General features: G+C 35.7%; 1 protein-coding gene across 4 annotated transcripts in view; it reads left to right on the top strand.

Moving 5' to 3' along the window:
* The window catches only part of NFU1 (NFU1 iron-sulfur cluster scaffold), a 29,600-nt gene extending 11,729 nt beyond the window's left edge, over positions 1–17,871 (top strand). For all 4 annotated transcript variants that reach the window (XM_082851655.1, XM_082851658.1, XM_082851656.1 and 1 more), the window contains 5 exons: positions 382–448; positions 4,071–4,185; positions 8,553–8,613; positions 13,387–13,561; positions 15,913–17,871. In XM_082851655.1, the coding sequence (XP_082707781.1) occupies positions 382–448; positions 4,071–4,185; positions 8,553–8,613; positions 13,387–13,561; positions 15,913–15,957 (463 nt within the window). In that variant the 3' untranslated portion in view covers positions 15,958–17,871. The remainder of the gene's footprint in view (positions 1–381; positions 449–4,070; positions 4,186–8,552; positions 8,614–13,386; positions 13,562–15,912) is intronic.

The following is a 17,871-nucleotide window of genomic DNA, read 5'->3' as shown; positions in this document are numbered from 1 at the left end:
AATTGTTAAAACTGGTGATGACTGTGTGGAGGTTCTTTTACATTTCTCTCTACTTTTATGTATATTGTAGACCAGGGGTTCCCAACCCCGGGTCCGCAGCCTGTTAGGAACCAGGCCGCACAGCAGGAGGTGAGCTGTGGGCAACCGAGGGAAGCTTCATTTGCCGTTCCCCATCGCTCCCCATCACTCACATTACCAACTGAAACTTCCCCACCATCACTCGCATTACTGCTGGAACCATCTCCCACCCCCTTCCCCCCGTCCGTGGAAAAATTGACTTCCACGAAACTGGTCCCTGGTGCCAAAAAGGTTGGGGACTTCTGTTGTAGACTTTTCCATAATAAAACATTTTATTATCTCTTTTTTAAAATTTTTTCACAGGCAGTTATTTAGGATTGAAGGAGTAAAAAGTGTCTTCTTTGGACCCGATTTCATCACTGTCACAAAGGTAAGCATAGGATTATGTAAAATAAGATGTGACATACTTTTAGTTTTTTCTGAGTCCAGTGCCCCTCTCCAGAATATCCATTCTTGATGTGTTCTACACATACTGTTATTAAAAATCTCAAATTAATTTTACTTCTCACATTTCTCAAGTTAATTATTTAATAGAATTTTCAAGTTGAAATTAACTGTAGTCCAGATCCCTCATTTTTCAAAAGAGAAAAACTTGAGCTTCAGAGAGTTAAATGCAGTGTCCAAGACTGTATAGGTGGCCTCCAGCAGGACCAAGACTCAACCTTGGCAGGACTAAAATTTAGGCTTCCAAGTATAATTTTTACTAATTCTTAATTTACATTGATAGAGTAAAAAGAGAAGCAAATAAATGATCAAATATATATATATTTGGCCTACAGAATGATTACGTCTCCTTTCAAAGTGAGCGTTTATAAAATGGCATCTGGCACATTCTGCCAGCCTACCATCCTGCAGTAACACTTCAGAGCTTCACAGAGAAGAGCAGTGGATTGTGTACTCCTGCAACACTTGGATAACCTCTTAATGTCAAAAAATCGAGCTCAATATGCTACCCATCCAACATCTAAGGTCATATTTGCTAGAAAAGACTGTTTCATTTTTAAGTCTACTAGATTAATGAGAAATGAACCATATAAATTTGAACTATACTTATTCTTTTAAATTTGTAATTGATATATGTATGCACTGAACTTAATCACTTGCCCAATTTTGCATCAAAATCAAAAGTATTCAGTTAGCTCCTCTTAAGCAGTTTGAAAGGATTACTCTTGAGTTCTTGCTGCACCACGAAAGGGGACATACTGAGTTATCAACATGTTACATCTAGTCTAGTACTCTCTTGCAGCTGTTTATATGAGGAGGAGAATTAGGATTTTCTTCCATGCTGGCAATCCCAGTGGCTATGGTTGTTCACACAAATATCCGGATTATAAAATGTTCTTCCTGGTTGTTTAACGTGTTATTTTTTCTAAATTCTCAGAAAACCCTTTCTTGACCATATAACTGAAAGTGGTAACTCCCCCCAGGCACTTATTACTTTATTTTCTTCATTACACTTATCTCTTAATGATATTGTTTATTTTTATTACCTCTCTTTCCGGCACTAGAATGTAAACTCCATGAAGATAAAGATAGTCCATCTTGTTAAGCTCACCTACAACAATGCTTAGCACATAGTATGCATTCAAAGAAATTTTTGTAGAAGGAAACAATGATGTAAAATTTCCTAAATTGAATTTTCAGGTTTCAAGTGGTTTCCCCCAAATGTAGGATTGTGGTGAGCAAATGTGTGCTCACCAATCTCTAGTTTTTACTTGTTTATAGACATTTGACCTATCTTTGTTATTCTTCAATTTTTCTTCTTTTTTTATTTTATTTTATTTTTATTTTTGGCTGTGTTGGGTCTTCGTTTCTGTGCGAGGGCTTTCTCTAGTTGCGGCGAGCGGGGGCTACTCTTCATCGCGGTGTGCGGGCCTCTCACTGTCGCGGCCTCTCTTGTTGCAGAGCACGGGCTCCAGACGCGCAGGCTCAGTAGCTGTGGCTCACGGGCCTAGTTGCTCCACGGCATGTGGGACCTTCCCAGACCAGGGCTCGAACCCGTGTCTCCTGCATTGGCAGGCAGATTCTCAACCACTGCGCCACCAGGGAAGCCCCCCCAATTTTCTTTCTTTGATGTTTTTTGAAGGAGAAAAAAGGACTAGCATTGCCAACATGTTTGATGTGGCACTAGTGCTTTACATACATTATCTAATTTAATTCTTCTTTTTAAACCATTTTTAAATTGAAGTATAGTTAATTTACCGTGGTTTTTACTTTTACTTTTTTTTTTTTTTTTTTTGCTGTACGCGGGCCTCTCACTGTTGTGGCCTCTCCCCTTGCGGAGCACAGGCTCCGGATGCGCAGGCTCAGCGGCCATGGCTCACGGGCCCAGCCGCTCCGCGGCATGTGGGATCTTCCTGGACTGGGACACGAACCCGTGTCCCCTGCATCGGCAGGCAGACTGTCAACCACTGCGCCACCAGGGAAGCCCTTTATTTTTACTTTTTAAAAATTTAATTCTTATAACTAGTTTTTCTTGTCTTCATTTTACAAATAGGAAATTATGTATTTTAAGAAGTTTTTCTTTCTTTTACATATAGCCTATGTTATATAAATTTTGGGGGGGGGATGAAAACGTGATTATAGCTTACAAAGGGTTTTTTTTTCTTGATTTAATTTTGGTAAATCATCTTTTATTTCCCTTTCCCTTTGTAATTTAGTTACCCTTTTTGAAATTTCTCCAGCTCCATTATTTTTTCTTAATGAAATGATATAACCAATAAATAATATTCCAAGTTAGGGCACACATTGATATTTAATAGATAGACTGGTAGATTGATGTGCTTTCTTCCAATTACCTTCCTCATCATGGACTATCCCATTTACCTGATAGCTTCAGTGATTGCCTGTTTCCCTTTCTAACTTGTAATTGATAATTCACAGGCTTCTTTATGCATCGTTTTTTTTTTTCCTAAATGTATATTTGCAGCTTATATGCTGCCTTTTTCTCATTCAGATAACTTCATAATATTTATTTTCTTTTAATACCAATATTTCCCTATTCAGTAGAGCCCACTACTTACTGAAGCTCTAAGGTAGCCTTCTGATCCATCTTCCAAATAATTTATTAAAATGTTACCTAGAAATAGTACTCGTTACCAATCACTAAGACGTCTCACTAATTTTGTTTTTGTATTCGTAGTAGTGCCTGTTTTACCTTCTGTTTTCTGTCTCTAAATTGGTTCTTAATCCGTGACAAAAATAGACCCGTTTGTATACGAAGACATACTTTTTAATAGTATTTAAGCATAGACCCTAGCTAACAGCCTCCTGAGAATCTAGACTGCCTCTAATAGTTTTTCGCCTAAAGAGCTCTCCTTTAAAAAATTAAAACATTCTGCCTTTCTCATTTTAGATGTTAGTACTATTTGGGTACTATCTGTCTCTTTTTTTTTAATGGAATCAACTAGTTGGCCAGAATTAGAAGTGAAATAGTTATGGATTCTTTCTTACGGATACCAGTCTAGTTGACGGTCCACAAGTCCTCTAGTACAATAGCCGTAGATAAGACACGTTATACTTATGGTTCAACAGTTATGTCATTGGGTTTCTTCAATACTATTAAGTAATATACGTAAGTTGAATTTTTTTGAATAGTCGTGAAATATCCTGTATAGTTCATCAAGCAGTTATATCCTTTTTTATTAAAAGAATGGGAAGTCTCTTTATTACCCTCTTTAAACACAGAATCCATTCAGTATTTTAACTCTCTTCACCTCATGAAAAAATATCTTTTAGTCATTTTGGTATCCCCTCTATAGGGCATGTACATACAGCACACTTATTTGATGAATGAATGAATTGGGGGACGTTCTAAGATTGTATCTTCTGAAAGTCATTATAAGCCAGCTCCTTTAGGAACAGTAACTGACATATATTTTCCAGAAATGAGTGCTATAGAATATATATAGGGAAAGATCCTTAAAGGTATTGTTTTGTATTTGTCTTTGCCCTTGGTTGAAAATGTAACGTTTTCCTTCAAATATTTACAGGAAAATGAAGAGTTAGACTGGAATTTACTGAAACCAGATATCTATGCTACAATTATGGATTTCTTTGCATCTGGCTTACCTTTAGTTACTGAGGAAACACCTTCAGGAGAAGCAGGTAATGTGTTGGGTAATTAGTATTTATCTTTTTTTTTTAAACTGTTCTATTTTCTTCACATTTGTCTTGATTTCAGAAGTCATGGGACTACAGATTTTTATCATTATACTATATTTAGCTCTGGAACCAATCTCAGAGGGGACAAAATTTCATGTGTAGTAGTTTCATCCATCATTTTATAAAACTTGTGTATAAATTGAGTATATTATACAAAACTAAAATTTTCAATTATAAAAATTTTCAAGCATATAGAAAATAATATTATAATGCTCACCAATTTGCCCTCTTCTCAGATTTAACAAAGGTTAACTCTCTACCTTAATTGCTTTAGACTCATTTCTAAATAAAGTATTAAAGACATAGCCAAAGACCCAGAACTCCCATCCCTTTTCCCTTTCTATTACAGAAATGTATGTAAATTTAGTTTGTTTTTAAACTTTTACTACACATGTAAGTCTCTGCAGGGAATTTATAGTATTGGTTTTTGTTCTTAAACTTTAAATAACTTGTGTTATATGCAACTTTCCTTTTTTCACATATTTTGAAATACACCCACTTATTTATTTTAAGTGCTGGATAGTATTCCATTATATGACTAAATTACAGTTAATTAATTTTTTCCTTTACTTATATCCAAGTAAATTGTTTGTGCTAATTTCTGTTACAAACATTGCTGCATTGGGTGTTCTTGTACAAGTCTCTTTGTGCATTTGTGGAAACCTGCTTTAGGGTACTTTTAGAGTATATTCCTAAAAGCAGAATTGCTGTATCATAAATTGTTCTAATTTACATGCAAATTAGCAGTGTATAAGAATTTCAACTTTCTTATATCTTCATCATCACTTTGTGTTTACTTTTTTTTTTTAACCAATATGTTAGGGGTAAAATGGTGTCTTGTTTTAATTGCATTTCCTTGATTAATATTGAGCCTGAAGGTTTTCATATATACAAACATATGGCCAATATTCATATGACTGGCCAATATTTTCGTTTTCAGTAAATTTCCTGTTCATAAACTTTGCTGATTTTTTAAAAAATTGAATTATGTGTCTTTTTTGTATTGGCTTTAGCAAGTTGTTTTTTTTTTATAAATTTATTTATTTATTTGTTTATATTTGGCTGCGTTCGGTCTTCATTGCTGTGCGCAGGCTTTCTCTAGTTGCGGTGAGCAGGAACCACTCTTTGTTGCGGTGCGCGGGCTTCTCACTGCGGTGGCTTCTCGTTACAGAGCATGGGCTCTAGGGGCGTGGCCTTCAGAAGCTGTGGCACACGGCCTCAGTAGTTGTGTCTCACGGGCTCTAGAGCACAGGCTCAGTAGTTGTGGCGCACGGGCTTAGCTGCTCCGCAGCATGTGGGATCTTCCCGGACCAGGGCTTGAACCTGCGTCCCCCTCATTGGCAGGCGGATTCTTAACCACTGCGCCACCAGGGAAGCCCTAGCAAGTTTTTAAAAAATATTCTGAGTATAAATCCTGAATATACTGTATATAAATTAAGCATATTCATAGCGAATAACTTCTCCCTAACCATGCCTTATATTTTCACTATATTTAAGTTGTCTTTTGTCATTCAGAAATTTTTTCTTGGGCTTACCTGGTGACGCAGTGGTTAAGAATCCGCCTGCCAAGGCAGGGGACATGGGTTTGATCCCTGGCCTGGGAAGATCCCACATGCCATGGAGCAACTAAGCCTGTACGCCACAAGTACTGAGCCTCCACTCTAGAGCCCGCGTGCAACAACTACTGAAGCCCATGTGCCTAGAGCCTGTGCTCCACAGCAACAGAAGCCACAACAATGAGAAGCCTGTGCACTGCAACGAAGAGTAGCCCCCCGCTCACCGCAACTAGAGGAAGCCTGCGCACAGCAACGAAGACCCAACACAGCCAAAACTAAAAAAAACAAAAGTCCCATGTAAGAAAACAAGAAAGAAATTTTTTCTTATTTTAAAATATGGAACGTTTCACAAATTTGTGTATCATCTTTGCGAAGGGACCATGCTAATCTTCTCTGTATCATTTCAGTTTTAGTATTTGTGCTGCTGAAGCAAGCACAGAAGTTTTTCTTTTTAATGGAGTTGCATATTTTCATCTTATCCTTTGTGGTTTCTGTTTTGTGTACATTGTTTTAATAAGTTATTGTATGTAAAGCACTTGGAAGAGTAACGTCACATGGATCTCAAATACTAGCTGTGATTATTATATTTGTTGTTGATGAAATTTTTCCTTTCTCCAATATCGTACAGATACTGTTTTGTGTGTGTGTGTGTGTGTGTGTATATGTATACGTATATCTACACACACACAAACATTTGTATAATCACCTTTAAATGAATCAGTTTCACTTCTAGATAATATATATTCTAAATGAGTGATAAATATACACAAGGCAACATGTGGAAGCATGTTCATTGAAATATTTTTAAAATATGTTAGCAGTTAAAAGGAGTGAACTTGATTAGGAGATATCAATGTGGAAAGATATAAAAAATATGAAGTGATAAAGGAAAACTGAAGAGTTTATTTATATGTTCTTACATATATACCATTTATGCAAATTTTAAATAATAATACAAATTTTAAATTATATGTATTCTTGATGGACATGTATGTAAAATTGATATAACATTTTGAGAGCCATTTGACATCTACCAAAACTTAAAAATACACAAGCCTATTGACCCAGCACTAGGAATTTTTTTTTATATAAAGAGTACTTTCTTTTTTTTTTTATAAATTTATTTATTTATTTACATTTTATTTTTGGCTGCGTTAAGGTCTTTGTTGTGGTGAGCGGGGGCTACTCTTCGTTGTGGTGTGTGGGCTTCTCACTGCGGTGGCTTCTCTTGTTGTGGAGCATGGGCTCTAGGTGTGCGGGCTTCAGTAGTTGTGGCACGCAGGCTTAGTAGTTGTGGCTTGCAGGCTGTAGAGCACAGGCTCAGTAGTTGTGGCCCACGGGCTTAGTTGCTTCATGGCATGTGGGATCTTACCAGACCAGGGCTCGAACCCATGTCCCCTGCATCAACAGGCAGATTCTTTGTGCCACTAAGGAAGTCCAGCAGAACTAGGAATTTATCTCTTAGATATATATGCAAAAATACACCGATATATACTTTACGTAAGCATGTATACTGCAGGATTGTTAGAAATAGCAAACTAGAAACAACTGAAATAATATAAAAACTAGCCAAATGAAGACAAAGCCATACAAAAATTACTATGCACCTATTTTTTTTTTTTTTTTTCCGGTACGCGGGCCTCTCACTGTTGTGGCCTCTCCTGTTGCGGAGCACAGGCTCCAGACGCGCAGGCTCAGCGGCCATGGCTCATGGGCCTAGTCGCTCCGCGGCATGTGGGATCTTCCCGGACCGGGGCACGAACCCGTGTCCCCTGCATCGGCAGGCAAACTCTCAACCACTGCGCCACCAGGAAGGCCCTATGCACCTAATTTTTAAATTGAGGCATATCTTTATATGCTGATACGGAAAAACCTTTTAGGTATATTAAATAGAAATAAAACAAGGTATAGAACAGTGTGTATAGTGTGTATAAATACAGACTTGTAAATGTTAACATGTACTCGAAGGATATACACTAAAGTCATGATAGTGGTTGCCTGTGGAAGTGATGGTGTGGAATGGAATGTAGATTTGCTGATGTAAGAGAATTTTAACTTTATTATATTTTATTTCTTTTATTAAAAAATTCAAAGTTGATATAATTTAATATTAATATGTTGATACTTATATTGTTGCCAGAACTCTAGTGTTTGTCACAGTGTAATTTGAATTAGCTGCATTTTAATTTTCCCAATGGTAAAGAAATTCTTCAAAAAAATATAAAACCCATAAAAATAGGCATACGTGAAGATCGGTATATGACCTTACAAAGTAAAAGAAAAACAAAAATGAAACAAAATGAAAAAACCAAGTTTTTGCTCAGATTTGTAAAACATTTTAGAGTTTCCATAAGGCTTACGTCTGTATTTAGTATGATTGTCATTTTGAAAACCACTAAATTGAGAAATTGAAAATATAACTTAACTTACAAAGCAGGTGTGCTGTTTTGTCTCAAAGTTTTCATCAAAATTCAGACAATATCTTTTCTCTGCTACTTTTCAATTCTTGAGAAGGATGAAAGTTTACAAATATATTGGCCAAAACATTCAAATCCTAACATAATTAGTAGATTAGATTATTCAGTATTCACATTTATCGCCAAATGTTGATCAGTGCTCCTTAATTTTTCTTCAGATAATCAAATGAATGACCTTTACATTTCCCCTAAGTTAAAATCACTCTGTTTTAATGTTTGTACTTGCATGGATATAAAATTTCTACTGTTGATATGTTTTATTCATAATTGTTTCTAGGATCTGAAGATGATGATGAAGTTGTGGCAATGATTAAGGAATTGTTAGATACTAGAATACGGTATGTGCTCATCTTTCTACCTGAGATCAGATATATCAATACTACAGAGCCAATTTTCATTGTAGCAGTATACTTTTGGTTTGTCTCTGAGGTTGTAGTAGAGTTAACAAAATAAGTATAAGTTAATGTAAACCAAAATAGGTAACCATGACAATTGAATTTAAAGCCTGTACATTCTCTATATTCACTCACAATTTATAACACTCTGTCTAAACATAATAATTTATCTTTCATGGTCACCATTTGGGTTTGATATTGTTATAATACCAAATTTCTTAGTAAGAAAAAAATGGCTTAACAGCGTTTGGGAGAATTGTGAGGAGAGGAGCACCTCTTTTCAGGCTGCTACCCCAAAAGAATAAATTTAAATGGGTAGAGAACCATAGGGTTCCACTTTTGCTTGTAGCAGACCAATGGTCCTGCTGACAATTCCCAAAAAAGCTAGATAAAATACAAAAAAAAATTTTTTTGTTGTTGTTGGACAGTATTAGATAGCTGCCAAAGCAAATAAGGTCCTGTAGAGAAGGGAAGCACATTGAAACTTCCCTCGGGGCATTCGCTGATTCTTGATGTGAGGTTAGAATATGAGAAGCTGGGCAAAGGGCAGTCGCTAAGAATCAGAGAAACTATGTTGCTTTCAGCAAATTTGTAGAGATGGGAAGACAAAAATTAAAATTCTGGGTTTCCAATGAAGCTTTGACTTTAAAGGGCAAGATCCCAGAGAAAAGAAAAAAATAAGCCTTAATACTCAGAAGTTCTCCCCACATGGCACTTACATGTTCTTAGCTATGGAGGGGAAGAGACTAAGAAGTCAAACAAAAAGCAGTTGAAAAGCTGAGCAGAGTTTTGGCAGTTTTATGGTGCTGGGGGTGGTGACAAAAATTGGAGTTTAGGATCTGTCAAGGAGTGTGGGGCCTCAAGGAACACCCAGACTTTTAGTTGGACTCTCTAGAGGACTATCCCCTTGAAAGTGGACAAACCAGAGGTAGACCAAGCCTTATAAAACTGTAGTCCAGTATTGAGTGAACCTAATTCCACAGCAGGTTGAGCTACTGCCAAAAGATAGGGTGAATCCTTTCTGATGTAATATAATCCTGAGTCACTTCAGTTTTTCGTGTACATTGTTCATCATTCATTGTCCAAAAATTACTAGGCATGGAATTTGGAAACTGGACCAAGAGAAAATAAAACAAATCCATAGATAACCTAGATGTGAGAGTTATCAGACATGATCTTTAAAATAACTGTGAATAAAATGTTTGAGAAAATAGAAAGTGAGATGAAGAATTTCATCAGAAAACTGGAATCTATAAAAAAAGAAAAAGTAATTCTGGAACTAAAATGTATAATAGCTAAACTTAAGAACTCATTAGGTTAGTTGAACATCACATTGGATACTGTTGGAGAGAAGATTAGTGTACTGGAATATAAGTCAATAGAAAATACCCAGCTGAAGCACAGAAAAGAGAATGGAAAATACAGCAAAAAAGTATGAGAGACATAGAGTATATGGCAAAAAGGGCCTCACAATGTCCTATAGGGTTTTTAATATATCTGGAATTAAAATGCATGACAAAGGGGACTTCCCTGGTGGTCCAGTGGGTAGGACTCCAAGCTCCCAATGCAGGGGGCCTGAGGTTTGATCCCTAGTCAGGGAACTAGATCCCACATGCATGCTGCAACTAAGGAGTCCGCATGCCACAACGAAGATCCTGTGTGCCACAACTAAGACCTGGCGCAGCCAAAATAAATTTTTTAAAAGAAGGGTTAACCTACTAAAAAAAAAAATGCATGACAAAGATATAAAAGGTGGTGATAAGTATAAGAGTAAGTGTTCTTTGGGACTTCCCTGGCGGTCCAGTGGTTAAGACTTCGCCTTCCAATTCAGGGGGTGTGGGTTCGATCCCTGATCAGTAAGCTAAGATCCCACATGCCCCAGGGCCAAAAAACCAAAACATAAAACAGAAGCAATAATGTAACAAATTCAATAAAGACTTTAAAAATGGTCTACATCAAAAAATCTTTTAAAAAAAGAATAAAAAAAAAAGTAAGTATTCTTCATTCTTGGCATTATCTGGGGATTGATAAAAGTACTAATTTATATTAGAGTTTAAGAAATCAAATAGGCATCTTGTGTAATAAACACTAAATCAGCAGTAAAAGACTGTGTATAACCAAGCCAATAGAGGGGGAAAATGGAATAATAAAAAACAATACGGGGACTTCCCTGGTGGCACAGTGGTTAAGACTCCACACTTCCAAATCAGGAGGCCTGGGTTTGATCCCCCGTCAGGGAATTAGATCCCACATGTGTGCCGCAACTAAGAGTTCTCATGCCGCAACTAAAAGTTCACGTGCCACAACTAAGGAGCCAGCAAGCTGCAAATAAGGAGCTGGCGAGCCACATCTAAGGAGCCCGTCTGCCACAACTAAGGAGCCTGCGAGCTGCAACTAAGGAGCCTAACTGCCACAACTAAGACTCAGCGCAACCAAATAAATAAATAAATAAATATAAAAAAAAATACTTGTTTAATCCAAAGTAATGCAAAATGATAAATAATAAGATGGTACTATAAACCCAAACATATTAGTAGTTATATTTTAATGTACGTGGGTTGATTAACAAAATAAGATTGTCAGATCGGCTATTAAAAAAAACCTACATGCTGCTTGTAAGAGGTATACACCTTAAATATAAGGACACAGAAAGGTTGAAAGTAAAAAGATAGAGAAATATATAGCATGCAAAAAATGAGTAAGAGAAAGCTGATGTAGATATACAGATATCAGACAAAATATACTTTATAGCTAAAGACATTACTAGCAATAAAGAGAAATCTTTCATGATAATAAAAGGGTAATTTCTATGAGGAATATATACCAATTTTAAACTTGTATGCATCTAATAACAGTTTCAAAATAAATGAAGACTATTTGAGAGAACTAAAAGGAGAATTATATAATCCACAATTATAATGGGAGACCAACACATCTCTCTCAATAACAAATAGAGCAAACATATAAAATGACTCTCATAAAATATGAGTTATACACATGATTAACAAAGTTGACTAAACTGACACACATAGGACATTGCACCCAACAAGAACAAAATATTTATTTTCTTCAAGTGTACATGGAAGATTTACTAAAAGAGGCTGTATTCTGAGTCTTAACGCTGAACAAATTTTAAGGATTGAAATAATTGAGAATATTGTTTTCTACAGTGAGATTAAGCTAGATGTCAATTTCCAAAAAGGTATATACAGAATCTCTATGTATTTGAAAACTAAACAATGGTCTTCAAAAAGACCCATGGTCAACAAAGAAATCACAAAGGAAATTCAAAATAGAATATCTGCATGACCTTTGGGTAGGCAAATGTTTTTTGACAAGACAAGACAAACTAAGGGAAAGACATAAATTGGACTATAATAAAATTGTGACTTCTTCATCAAAAGGCATCATTTACAGTGAAGAAGCAAAGCACAGATTAGAAGATATTTATATATATGGCAGAATATATTTAAAATCTCTTACAAGTTGTTAAGAAAAAGACAAACAAATAGAGACTGGAGCAGTCTCTTCACAAAAACACTGGAGTAATAATTCACAAAAGACAATAACCAAATGACCACTAAACATGAAAAAGTGCTCATCCTCATTAGTCATTATGAATATTCAAATTAAAACTACAATGAAATACCACTGCAGATCCACTGGAATGGTTAAAATTATTAAGATTGACAGCACCAATTGGTGGTAAGGATGTGTGGAGCAACAGAAATTCTCATGTACTGCTGGTGGGAATATAAGTTTATATAACTTTGGGAAACTATTTGGCAGTATCTACTAAATCTGAACATATCCATATTCTTGATGAGCAGTTCTACTCTCAGGTACATTCCCAGCTGTAATATATATGTATACCAAAGGACATTTGCAAGAATCTCCACAGCTGCACTATTTGTAAAAGCAAAAAACTGCTGTTAACCCAAATGTCCATCAACAATAGAATGGATAAATTCTGGCATATTCACTTAATGGAATACTGTGCAGCAGTGAGATTGAATGAACTATTACTATATGCCACAATGTGGATGAATCTCACAAAGAGCAAAAGAAGCCAGATTAAAAAAGAGTTAATAGTTTGTGTTTTCTAAACGCAATTTATATTTATAAATTATAAAGTTAAAAAATAGGCAGAATTAATCAGGGGTGATAGCAGGGAGGATAATGGTTACCATTGGTTGGGAGGAGTGATTAGAAGGAAGAACAGGGTGACTTCTGGGGTTGTAGTGTCTGTTTCTTGGTCTAGAACAAATGTATGTTCACTTTGTGAAAATTCACTGAACTGATCATACATGATTTATGCATTTTTCTGTATTTATATTTCAATGAAAAGTTTAACTAGAAAAAAAAAGCCAGCGCATGTCAGTCTCACTCTGTTCACTTAAAAGAAGTGAATGAGTATATCTTAGGTAATCAGTATAATTTTTAGGAAATTTGAAATCTTAAATGCTTAAGAAAGATTATTAATAAGCAAGATTAAAATGTAATAAGCAGATAAAGTATTTGTATGAATGAATTTTGGCATTTTATCTGAAAGTTAAAAAAAATTACAAATGAGACTAGCTGCAGTTACTGTTCTTGATTATAAAAGTAGCTCTAACTGCATTTATTAATAGAAAATCTAAGCTCTGAGTTTTATTAAATTTTTTTGACAAAAACTTCTATTATTTTAAATATATCACAAATATTCTATGGCTGCAGGCCAACTGTGCAGGAAGATGGAGGAGATGTAATCTATAAAGGCTTTGAAGATGGCATTGTACAGCTGAAACTCCAAGGTTCTTGTACCAGCTGCCCCAGTTCAATCATTACTCTGAAAAATGGAATTCAGAACATGCTGCAGTTTTATATTCCAGAAGTAGAAGGTGTAGAACAGGTATGCCAATATTGTATGACAGTTTAGATTTAATATTAAAATGAATTTTTTGGAAAGAAAAGAAATTCATGACCTGACATTTTCTTCCAGGGTTATATCGTTGTGTTACCATTTTATCAGACTTGCAGGCTCCTTATTTAAGAATTAACTTTAGTATTATGAATTACCTACTATGTGCCCAGCGTTTTTACAAGTATTACCTCATTTATCTTCTAATGACACAGTGTATTAATATTAAGTAACTCATTTCCATTTTGTACATGGGAAGCTGAGACTCAGAGGGCATACTGCTGCTCTAGAAAAGTTATGAAAAGGGGATTCAAAACATGATGAAATTTTATAGATGAGGTTTAGAAGTCTTTAGTGGAAGAGCTCCACTACTTCGTATTTAAACACTTCTTGTTCTTAAATGTGCAGGCAGGGAGCTCATCAAGAAATCATACTTTGTTGTACAGTAAAACAGACTACTGAGTAGAGTAATAGAGCTTTATCTATAGCCTGATGTCAACATTTTTTCTGCCCCAAGGTATCTAAGGAATATAGTACAGTACTTTCTCAGCAGTGATAGTGATGTTCACTGCAGTAATTCTCAAACAAGAGGCATGGCCTTATGGAGATTATCAAGTAAGGAAAGAGCGTGTGGAAATTAGAAATTTGAAAAAACTCTTCAGGTAATTCTGTGCCTTTAAGGAGAGGGCATCATCTCCTCTCAGCTCCTGTGAGACTCACTCATCTCTGGGTAGTATTTAGACCTGTCCTTTTGGTACAATACATGCCGTCTCCTCTCTGAAATTCTTATCAGTCCTTCACTTGGAATTAAGCTGTAGTTCTGTGCAAAGCTTCTGTGTTTCTGTTTCAGTTTTCTGTTCAGGGTTAATTTCCTTGAGAGGTTTGTAATCGTATCTAGGTCTTTGTGTTCTTCAACACTTAGCCTTGTGTATTGTAAATGTTGTTTACATAGTTTGTATTAAATATTTAGAAACATTCCAAATAATATTTTTGCCTAAAATAGAAGTTGATTGACAAAATTTTTTGGATTGGGTGCTGCTGAGATTAGATATAAAAATATCAATTCCTTGGAAGTAAATATCCATTTTTTACTCAACCCAGAAGAAACTATGAGGGAATTGTTTTTCCATTGATTGTTTCAGATCAGAGCCAGATTCATCTGGATTTTTTAAAATTAATTTTTGTTCCATTATCCTCTATATGCCTTTTTTAAAATAAATTTATTTATTTTACTTATTTATTTTTGGCTGCATTGGGTCTTCGTTGCTGTGCACAGGCTTTCTCTAGTTGCGGTGAGCAGGGCTTCTCTTCGTTGTGGTGTGTGGGCTTCTCATTGTGGTGGCTTCTCTTGCTGCAGAGCATGGGCTCTGGAGTGCAGGCTCAATAGTTGTGGCGCACGGGCTTAGTTGCTCCACGGCATGTGGGATCTTCCCGGACCAGGGCTCGAACCCATGTCCCCTGCATTGGCAGGTGGATTTTTAACCACTGCATCACCAGGGAAGCCCCTCTACATGCCTTTTTTTAAAATTACAGTAGTTAACACTTTGGTCGATTGACAAAGGAAGGTTTTTATTCACTTGTCCAGGGTGGGTGATGAATTGGCAGTTGGATTATAAACCTGAATTGGCATATAATTATAGTAGATACGGTGAAGAGAAAAAATAGTCTTAGGTTTATATAACTCTTTTCCTTTCCAAAGGAGTTGGTTTTTAGTATCTGAGTAATATATTAACTCATGAAAAGATACTAATCTGTTCTTTTTTTTCTTCAAGTATTCATTAGTATCTTTCTTAACTTACTTGAAATGAAAATCTTCACATTCTTCTAAGGTTTAAAATGAACGTTTATGTCAGTAAGACCAAAATAATTAGTTGCTAGTATATTTTGTTTCTTTACCTTTTTTAGTGATTCATTTTTCTAATATATATTTTTACAGTAACAATTTGGTATAGCTCCCTAGAATATATTTAAGGAAATAAGGTGCTTTTGGAAAAAAAAGCAGGAATGTCAGTTATATATATTAGTCATACAGCTAGGAAATACCAGTTATTATAGTCTTCTCTGTCCAGCTGAGACTCTGCTATTGGAAGCCTCCTTTGGGACAAGGAAAAGAGACCAACGTTTTAATTAATTTGCTAATATTCAATTTGCTTTTATGTTTTTAGAATATCAGGTTATGATGCAAACCTTGTGCTTTGGGGGCTGTTGGTAGATTTATTCTTATTGGATTGACACGCATTGTTATAGATTAGAGTATTTCAGGTAAGCAAGTAATATTAAAATCAGGAAAATAGCAATTTCTAATCCTTAATTCTTAAATTCTCTTTGTTCTTTTGTTTTAGGTTATGGATGATGAATCAGATGAAAAAGAAGCAAACTCACCTTAAATTAATTTGAGTTTTCTTTGGGCCCAGCAGTTGGACTTGTTGATATATATACTAAGCTTTTATTATTAATCTGCTAAGGAACTTGAGGATTAATAAAATATACCCTTTCTTCAGAGAATGATATATAAATATTGCATGTTTGCTTTACCTCCTATGAGTTATTTATAACATCCTGAATCATCTTCTGTACACGTGGATTTTATCCAGGGATATTTTTATTTTTGTTCTTCATTTCTCATGGTTCCTTCTTTGCATAATGTGTGAAGCAGTTTAAAATACATCCCCCCCAATCTAATTTATTTACTTTTTTAATACAGAAGTAAATAGGGAGAATCTTTTTAAGATATTCTAAAATGGCTTAGCTTTTTATGAGATGTTTGAAACTATGTTTACTGAATTTTTACCTTGTTAAAAAAAAACACTAAACAATTTTTAGTTTTAAAATGGTATCTGCCTAGTAGCCCCCAATGTAGTATCACATAACTTCCCACTGAAAGACCAAAAAAAAAAAAAAGAAAAATCATAATGCTGAAAACTGATGAAGAACCAAGTTCTAGAATGTAGACAAAATTTCCATTGATTACAAGACAGAGCAGGCTGAATTGAGAAAAACTGCCTTAGTGTGCTCAGGCTTTACCTTATGATACAAAATCTGTCTGAAAAAAAAGATGTGAAACTGCTTGGTCCTTCTACTGGCTTCTCCTGACTCAGAGATCTATAATCTGTACCATGCCAAAAATTTGGACAGTTATCTTTCTACCATATGTGTACAGCTTTTTCAGATAGCCCAAGTAGCAAATTATCCTTCTCTCTTGTTTTTCTATAGGAATTCAGAGTCAACAGTTCACAGACAATATCAGGAAAGGAAAGATAGGTACATTGCATCTTTGGAATTCTGTTCCCCAAAAGTACTGAGATTAAAATAGGGATGGAAACAGAAAGAACTCCAGCAGTTGTGAATGCTGGGAAGAGAAGTTTTAATTTTTCTTCTTTTGGTTCACAGAACCAGGCATTGCGGTTGGAGAATTTGTTTCCTGAGCCGTTATAGATGAATTCAGGTTAGACTATGGGAATTACTGCGTAAGGTAGGCACATTAACTTGCTGAAGCTACAGGAAATTGAGATTGTGGAAGAGATGCAGTTAATGACAAGTCTTGGGTCTGGCCACGAAATAAGTGGCTGAGGTGAGTGGGGGATTTAGTTACTGGAAGAGGAAGTCACAGAACAGAGAGGCCAAATTATTGGAAAGATTTTCTACAAAAGGGAGCTTGTTGGAACTTCCCTGGTGGGCCAGTAGTTAAGACTCCAAGCTCCCAACACAGGGGGCCCGGGTTCGACCCCTGGTCAAGGAAATAAGATTCCACATAACACAACTAAGCCCACGTGCCACAAGTAGAGAAGCCCACGTGCCGCAACGAAGACCCAGCGCAGGCAAAATAAATAAACTAAAAAAACAAAAACAAAAACTGGTTGTCTTAAACAATAGAAATTAAAAAAACAAACAAAAAAACACTATGGGACATTTCAATATGTATTTGAAACTGAGATTATTGGCCAAAGCACCTGGAGGGTTTTTCACTAAACAAAATTAGGGTGAAGCCTGTCAAGGAGTGGGTAATTTCCCCCTCTACCCCTTTTGAGTTCTTGTGACTGGACTAACAATAAAATTGACACAAAATAGATTAAAAGGAGAAAAAGAAACAAATTTTAATTCTTGCACACAGAAGTCTCATAGTAATGGGACCCAAGAAGTGGCCAAAGCGTTAGCTTTTATATTTTTAGACAAAATTAATTTGAGAGGAATTGACAGAACAAAGAAATTTAGGTTTGGGTGCTAATTAGTAAGGAATTTAAACAGTTTGGACTTGGGTAGTGAGTTAGGAAGGAAATAACAAGGTTTGTTTAGGTAGTCTT

The sequence above is a fragment of the Leucopleurus acutus genome (assembly GCF_964270905.1).
Source record: "Leucopleurus acutus genome assembly, chromosome: 12".
Lineage (NCBI taxonomy): Eukaryota > Metazoa > Chordata > Mammalia > Artiodactyla > Delphinidae > Leucopleurus > Leucopleurus acutus.
The sequence above is the reverse complement of the archived record's forward strand: the minus strand, read 5'-3'. Positions and strand labels throughout refer to the sequence as shown.